We start from the raw sequence: 8,570 nt of genomic DNA, 5'->3' as shown, positions 1-8,570 counted from the left end.
CACACCAGACTGACGGACATATCATGACAGATCACTGCAGGCCTCGGCTCACACCAGGTTCATGACACACCACAAGTCACCTACTTCACGTCACATTTCTCGTCATCGGCGTCTGCCCAGGAATAGGTGCTAATAAATCGGTGTAGCGAGGGGCGGTGCTCACTCTGCTTTGTCCCCAAAATTCTCCTACACAAAGATAATGGCCATGTGATCAGCAAAGCTGTTCCTGCTACCAGTGTGTCCCCCGACTCTCAAGTCAGTGCAGAAATCACACGGTAACCCTTATTCCCCAGGGCAGCTGCCACGACAGAATGCCACTTTTTTTTTCAAGACAGATTTTCTCTCTGTAGCTTTGGAGCCTGTCCTGGAACTAGCTCTTGTAGACCGTTGGCCTTGAACTCACAGAGATCCTCCTGCCTCTGCCTCCTGAGTGCTGGGATTAAAGGCATGTGCCACCACCACCTCACCCAAATGCCAGTTTTAATGTCTGCACTGCTCACACTCTGAGCAAATCTAAGGAAGGTTATAGTAAATGTCTATCTGCTTGAGCCCCACTCTCGGCTTGCATGGGTTCTCAGAGTGGGCACAGGTCACACTTACCAGCTGCTCGACCGCCGACTGAATCTGTCGTTGTTTTCCACCCCAGATACCTTCGGAGGGCCGAGAAATGGTAAGATAGAGTTTAGTGAAGGAATTACGTTTGGGTCATAGGGACAGACGAGTTTACTTCCAAGGCAGAGGCCTCCAAGTGCACTTACCATCCCTATATTTCCAAGATTCCTGGGTAAAGAGGCAATCGTCACTCTTCGAAGAGACGATGGCTACAGAGGAGAGAGAAGCATGATTAGAACATTGGGGAGGGGGTGTCACATCCTCTGCACGCTGCTTGCCACCACGCTCAGCTGTCAGGAAGCAGGGGAGCGTTCGAGGGCACTGCATGGAAAATCACCTTCCGGAACTTCCGTCTCCCCCAGCCTTGGCTTTATGACTTCCGCCAGCCAAGAGTGAGGTCTCTTACCTGGGCTTTCACGGATCTGTCTTCAGCTCACACTGGATACCTTTGCTGTTGGCTCACACTGTGCGTGTTTGCACCGACAAACACGCTTATGTTTATGACCGTTTTCCCTGTATTTTTCTAAAAGACTAGCTGTATTGTAAATGTAATTTAGCCAAATGTGTTTTTCTTCTCTTTTGTTACCTTCCCTTCTCTGTTTAGAAGATTTAAATCCCAGTTCTGTGACTTCCAGTAAAAGGTACATCATTTCAAATACCATCTTAACATCCTATGAGCATTGAACTCACAGTTCAATTGTCAGTATTTTTTAATTATGAAATTAGTAATTACCTTGGAATTTAGAGAAGATGAACGTTTTTTAATCTGACAGTCATCTAAAAGGAAACATTACCACGTTAAAATTTTCTGAGAATTGTGTATGTTCTCCCTGCGTGTATCTGTGTACCACATCTAAGCCCCCCATATCTGAACCCCCACATCTGATCCCACATACCAGACCCCCCACAACTGACCCCCCATATCAGACCCCCACATCTGACCCTGCACATCAGCCCCCCACATCTGACCCCCCATTTCTGACCCCACACATCTGAGCCCCCACATCTGGCCCCCCACATCTACCCCCTATCAGCCTCCCACATCTGACTCCCCCATTTCTGACCCCACACATCTGAGCCCCCACATCTGACCCCCCACATCTGACTCCCAATCCCCTAAAACTGTTAGCTGTGAGCCACTGTGTGGGTGTTGGGACACTGCAAAAGCAGCTTAACCACTGGGCCATCTTTCTGGTCACACGTTTTTACATTTTAAACTCACACGTGCATCTCTGTCAAGTAAAGGTCATAAATGGTTTATGACGACTCTGGAGGTTAAGACAGGAGAATTGCTGTGGCCAGCCTTGGTTACAGAGCCACACTGTCTCAAACCCTAAAACCAAGACTCTAGGAACTACTCACAAAGATGTTTGATTTGTTATGTTTTGTGGCACTAGGCTTGAGCTCAGGGACTTCCTATGCGTCTGGCAAGTGCTATCTCCAGCCCCGACAGCCCCCATATAAACCACTAACGTTTCTGCAGCTGTCTAGAGTGCCTGCTAGCATGCAGAAGAACATCCAATAGAGGAAGCCTTACTAAAGTAAGGTTTCTGTTCAGAAGAGCTCATACTGTTTACTCTAAACCATCGAGAGCTGGAGAGATGGCTCAGTGGTTAAGAGCAGTGGCTGCTCTCGCAAAGGACCCAAGTTCAATCCCCAGCATCTATGTGAGGCTCACAAGCATCTTTGTGCAGTTCCAGAAGGCCAGGCACCCTCTGCTGCCCTCCACAGGCACTGCATGCACACACATACAAGCAGTCATGCCCACAAAATAAAAAGAAGTAAATCTAAAAAAAAAAAAAGATTTATAGAAACCACATGTTCTCATCTGTCTCCCAACCTAGGATCAATAACTCCTTCAAGAATCCAAACTATGGGGTGGGAGCGGTTCATTTATTACACATTATCATGTATGGAGAAAGAACCAGCTCTGATGCACCCTGGCTAGACACTAGAGTCTTCTTAAGGAGTGGGACGAAGGGCCTCGTCTCTGTGATCCAAAGTAAATTCATGGATTCTGAGGATAACACAAAGAACCCGCGGTGTCTTTCTGTTTTTTCCCTGATATTTTATATAAAACACAGGAACAAAATTTTTTTCCTAATATAACCTGAACTTAATGATCCTATTAAATGATGCAGCAAGACAGTGAGGGATCATGAAAGAGAATATTAAGAAATCATAACTATTAGCTTTTAAAATTAAAACTATGTAGGCCAGGCATGATGGTGCACACCTTTAATCCCAGTACTTGGGAGACAGAGGCAGGTGGATCTCTAAGTTTGAAGTCAGTCTGCATCCACATAGGGAGTTCCAGGAAAGCCAGGGCTATGTACAGAGATCCTATCCATGAGGAAGGAGGAAGGAAGAAGAAAGAAGAAGGAAGAAACTAAAACTCTGTGTGTGTGTGTGTGTGTGTGTGTGTGTGTGTGTGTGCGCGTGTGTTCACTTGAATGTGTGTGCAGTTGCCCGTTGAGGCCAGTAGAGGGCATCAGATCCCCCAGAGCTGGAATTGCAGGCTGCTGTAAACTAAGAGACATGGTTTCTGGGACCCAAGATGAACAGCTCTTAGCCGCGAAGGCAGCACGTCACCGTTACCCTCATCTTCCAGAGGGGCGAAGGACCTCTCGTTCTGCAGCAGAACCTGCTTCAGCTCCTCCAGCTCGGCGTGCTCTTTGGCATACATCCTCTTCAAGTTCTCCACGTGCTGAATCATGACTTCCACCGCCTTGCTCACCCGGCTTTCCTGCAAGAGTCAGCTTCCATCAGCAACACCGTCCTTAGCGCTCAGGTAAACCGCACTGAGGCCTGCAGGGTGGCTTGGCGAGTGAAAAGCCCGCATGCAAGCCCGAAGGCCTGAGTCCATCTCTACAGCCCACACTGCAGGACAAAGCCAGCTCTCCCAAGTTGCTCCCTGACCTGCACACAGGCACTGCAGCAAACACGTACACACACCCACATACACGTGCAGGCACCCACACAGGTACACGTACACACACACACGCACACGCACATGCACAAGCTGCTTGTTAAAGAATAAAGTGTTGGAAGGATTAGGATTTGACATAAGCAGGACCATTTTGGAAGCTACTGTGTTAGTATAGAGGTTGGGAGTGGGCGGTGACTTAGGTGCTGTGGTAGACATGCCAACAGCAATTGTGGCTGTATTCTCTTGCTGGTCTGAAGATAGAGCAACGAGGCACGTTTTAACAACTGCAGGAGATAGGAGTGTTGAAAGTCTCCCCCATCTGGTGTGGGAGGTCCTTCTGTCTATGTGTTGATTTTATTGGTTAATGAACAAAGAAACTGCTTTGAGCCTATAACTGGGAAGAATAAACCTAGGTGGGGAAAGCTAGGCTGTATGCTGGGAGAAAGAAGGGCAGAGTCAGAGAGATGCCATGGATCCACAGCCAGAGGTAGACATACTAAAACTTTGCTGGTAGATCACAACCTTGTGATGATGCACAGTTTAATGAAGATGGGTTAAATTAAGATGTAGGATTAGCCAATAAGAAGCTAGAGCTAATGGTCCACGCAGTGATTTAATTAATACAGTTTCTGTGTGGTTATTTCCGTTCTGGGCGGCCGGGACAAACAAGCTGCTCTCCTTGCAACACCCATCAAATCTCCACAAGTCCTGGCCTGTGCCACTAGGAATGGGAGGAGGGAGGCAGTGGGTAGTGAAAGGGCCCGAGGGCCTGGTTTTAAGCAGGGCTAAGTGCAGCATGTATCAGGCTTCTGGGAAGAAATGCCAGGTGCCATCAGGACCTTGTGACAGAAGATGACGTGAAACTCAGAAATCTGAGGGTCACCTTGGTTTTGTGAGTATGTGGGTGGATTTACACCACCTCTGTGCCTCCTCCATCTTACAAACCATGTGCACCTGTCCCAGTGGGAATGGTCCCGTAGACTCGGAAGAACTGGTAAATGGGTTTCGGTTGGCAGGATTGAGGCTTATGTTTTTGGGTAATCTGGGACAGGATGGGATCGTGTGTACAGGTAAGTGGCTGCCCTTAGACAGTGCAGGAGAATGACTATCTACAGCTATGGAAGGTGGGCAGCATAAGGGTTCTGACGGAAGGTTCAGTCCGAGGCAGTTCCCTCCCTCTGTGTCAGTTTTCTAGTAGCAAAGTCACTATTGACGGTGAACGCAGGAAAGGCACGGTGGTGGTAAGACGTGAAGCTGATTTAGAAGGGACAGTAAGTTCCCGGGCCCCACGTGAAGCATTCAATGTAAGTGAAGAGCTCAGTCAGCATGGGTGAGCCTGAGTCAGCACGGGTGAGCCTGAGTCAGCATGGGTGCACTGTTTTCCCTCTGACATGGGCTGGTAAGGAAGTGGTTTGAAACATGGAAGGTGGAAAGGGTTCATGCGGTAGGGAACTCTGGATCTGATCATAGAGTTTAAAGCTTGGTCAAGAAAGAAGATGGGAGAATATGGGATGGAAGGTGTGGGGGGAGGCAGAGACTGACAAAAGCACATCTCTGTCATCATAGCAAGAAAGCTACGGATCATGCTTAAAAGGGAAACATGTCACTAAGGGACCCAGTAAGCACGCGACTGAGAAAAAGTTGATGGGGGTAGGTGAGGCAGCTGACAGAGACAGCTGAGTTTTTAAAGCCCTGTGCACACATAACTTTAATCCAAATGAAGATCAACGGCATCCCCAACTGAGGGGTTGAAAACGCTAGGCTGTATAACACGCTGTCAGACTGAAGCCTCCAACACGTTAAGTGTCTTCCTAAGGAAACCTTAGCCCATCTGTTTGGTGCCGATTTTCAGGAGTCTCCTGGGAACTTCTCAAGATGCACACTTGAAACCCTACTTTTCTGTGACTCTGTATAACACTCAAATGAAAGCAGATAGGAGGGTAGGCAGGGGTGACCAAGGAAACCACAGTCAGCACTGAGCATCCGGAGGGAACAAAGCTCCGCTGCTCAGGCATTCTGGAAGGTGCAGTTGTGTCAGTGACGCAGGCGCCAGGACCCTTTCCCAACCACTGCACATGTGCACTGATGCGGGTCGGTGTCCTCGGAGTCCCTTGGTTCATTATTCTATCATTTGTGTTGTGCTTCCGACCCCCTCCATGGGAGTAAAAACAAAACAAACAAAACAACAACAAAAAAGCCAACAACAGCAAAAACCCTTTATAGGGTTTTCAAGAAGAGCGTGGAAGAAACACCCTAAAAAGAAAGTGAGGTCTATTGTGATCTGGGAGAGAAAGGGGTTTACATCTCACCCTGGAATACACTTCTGCAAACCCACAAGGCAGACTACACAGGGCCGTGCCTCCCTCTTTGGGTCAGCCAGCTCTCACCCCATCTCTGCCTCTTTTCCTCTCTTTCCCACCTTGCATCCCGGAACTCAGTGCAAACTAAACTGGGCTTGGACTCACAAGCATGCACTTGCCTTTGCATCCCTGGTGCTGGGTTTAAAGGCTTAAACCCACAACTGGAAGCCCAGAAGTGTTCCGAAAACGTCTTCTTATTCTGTAGCCCACACTCTGCGGGAGCATAAATCCTCTCAGCTCCACTGTTACCTGATTGATGGCCCCCAGCATCTCCGCCCTGCTGGCCACACGCGTCGCACACTGGCTGAGAAATGTTATACTCTTCTCCAGCTTCTTAATGATCTCCTGAGCCTGGTTGTCGTCGTCACATAGAGGCGCTAATGACTGTGTGGGGAGCAAAGCATTAAAACACGCTCGACAGTATTTCTAACACCAGCTAAACTGCTTTCAGGTCTAAGCATCCGATGGAGAGCAGAGAGCACCGCCAAAGCCCAGCGGTGCAGGGCATCCAAACACTGTGCTGGGTCACAGGTACACAATGCCCAGTCTCCCCCTTCCTGTTGTGTTACCCCTATGTGCGCTCACTTTCCTCCATGGCTCACAAGACAGGATGAGATAAACAGATAATGCCCGTGAATGGAAAGTGTTACGTGAGGACAAATTAACTTTTTCAGAGGAGAATCACAATAATTTGAACTGGATCAAGACTGATTTTAGAATCACCTAGGAGACACCCCAATGGGTGTGTCTATGGTAGTGCTTCCAGAGAGGAGGGAAGACCACTTCTGAATATGGGGACCATCATCCCATGCCTGGGGCTCCCCACTGAATAAAAGGAGGAAAAGGAGGAAGCCAGCTGTGGTGGCTTGAATGAGAATGACCCCATTGGGTCATACATTTGAATACTTGGTCCTTAGTTGGCAGAACTATTTGGGAAGGATTAGGAGGTGCAACCTTGATGGAGGGGGTGTGTCACTAGGAGTGGGCTTTGAGGTTTCAGAAGTCCACACATCCCAGGTAGGTCCCTGTCCTGAGGATGAGATGTGAGCTCAGCCACTGGTCCAGCAACCATGTCTGCCGGCCATGCTCACTGCCACGATGGTCAGAGACTCACCCTCTGAAGCAGTAAGCCACAATAAACTCTTTCTTCTATAGATGACCTCGGTCAGGGTGTCTCAGCACAGCAATGGAACAATAACCAAGGCACCGGCTGAGCACCCGCCTTCACCTTTGTCTGCCTCTTGACTGGATCCCACAATCATGGCTTGGGCTGTTCTTGTCACCATGCCTTCTGGCCATGATAAACTATGGTCTTAAACTTTGTGCCAAAATAAATTATTTCTTTCCTAGATTGCCTTTGGCGGGTATTCTGTCACAATGAATGAGGGATAACCAGTGTCCTCTCTTAGGATACTGGTGTGGCCAGGCTGGCTGGGTGCATACGTTATCATGTTTCATCCAAACTCACACCCTCTACCGCGAGGTTGCCTTTCAAGGCATTCTTCCCAGCAAGAATGAAGATCAAACTCAAGAATAAACAAGCTAGTACTGTCTTTGTGACTAAGGAAATGTCGAAAGTGCCATGAACTCTGGGAGAGGCTCCATCGTGTGGGGTGGCTGTCATTCAGAAGCAGTTCTGCCACTCATACAACAAGTCATACCACCAGGCACCACAAGTGGTGGACTGATTAATAATCCTGGAAATGCCAAGCTTTGACCTTTTTGGTTTGATGTGGGATTCCCCTCTGTATGAATATGTTTTATTACCATTGGTTAATAAAGAAGCTGCTTCGGCCTATGGCAGGACAAAATATAGCCAGATTAGATGAGATATATAGAGAGTGAGTAGGCAGAGTCAAAAAGAGACACCATGTAGCTGCTGAAGGAGAAAGATGCCTGAAATTACCAACAGGCCACAGAATCATGGAGATACACAGATTACTAGAAATGGGTAAATTTAAGATGTAAGAGCTAGCTAGAAATACGCCTAAGCTATTGGCCAAGCTGTGCTGTAATTAGTATAGTTTCTGTGTGATTATTCGGGTCTGGGCAGCCAGGAAATGAACAAGCAGTCTCGGGTTACACTGGCTTGCTTTTTACGTCCTTTCAAATAATACTGCAACATAACTCCACATCCTTGTTATCGCATAGGCACAGTGACTGGCGGCCACATTAGAAACACACAGATATGTCTAAGTTGCAGCCAAAGAGGTTGTTGGCCAGCAGAAACAGCCTTTGTCAGATACCAACAACCAGTTGAGAAAGAAGAGCAGACGTGAGATGTAAGCAAGACAGGTTGGTAACTACAACAGAAATATGAAGAAATAACTGGACAAGACCAACTGATTGATAAAAGCCTTTCAACAAGGAAAAGCCTGGGACAAACAGCTTCCCTGAGGAATTCTATCAAACAGTAAAGAAAAACTCACACCAACGCTTTTAAAATCCTTCCCAAACACCCAACAAGACATAGTATTTTAGCCGGGGAGGTGGTGGCGCACGCCTTTAATCCCAGCACTCAGGAGGCAGAGGCAGGCGGATCTCTGTGAGTTTGAGACCAGCCTGGTCTACAAGAGCTAGTTCCAGGACAGGCTCCAAAGCTACAGAAAAACATTGTCTCAAAAAAAAAAAAAAACCCAAACCAAAACAAAACAAACAAATAAAAAAGA

The 8,570-nt window shown here is 47.8% G+C and overlaps 1 protein-coding gene across 1 annotated transcript in view; it reads right to left on the bottom strand.

Annotated features, from left to right (window-relative positions):
• The window catches only part of Lrmp (lymphoid restricted membrane protein), a 52,454-nt gene that overhangs the window by 3,442 nt on the left and 40,442 nt on the right, over positions 1-8,570 (bottom strand). The window contains exons 13-18 of the mRNA XM_026787933.1: positions 6,151-6,285; positions 3,211-3,358; positions 1,346-1,389; positions 759-821; positions 601-650; positions 85-186 (exon numbers count right to left, since the gene is read on the bottom strand). Coding sequence (XP_026643734.1) covers positions 85-186; positions 601-650; positions 759-821; positions 1,346-1,389; positions 3,211-3,358; positions 6,151-6,285 — 542 coding nt within the window. The remainder of the gene's footprint in view (positions 1-84; positions 187-600; positions 651-758; positions 822-1,345; positions 1,390-3,210; positions 3,359-6,150; positions 6,286-8,570) is intronic.

Source organism: Microtus ochrogaster, assembly GCF_000317375.1.
Source record: "Microtus ochrogaster isolate Prairie Vole_2 chromosome 14 unlocalized genomic scaffold, MicOch1.0 chr14_random_2, whole genome shotgun sequence".
Classification (NCBI taxonomy): domain Eukaryota; kingdom Metazoa; phylum Chordata; class Mammalia; order Rodentia; family Cricetidae; genus Microtus; species Microtus ochrogaster.
The sequence above is the reverse complement of the archived record's forward strand: the minus strand, read 5'-3'. Positions and strand labels throughout refer to the sequence as shown.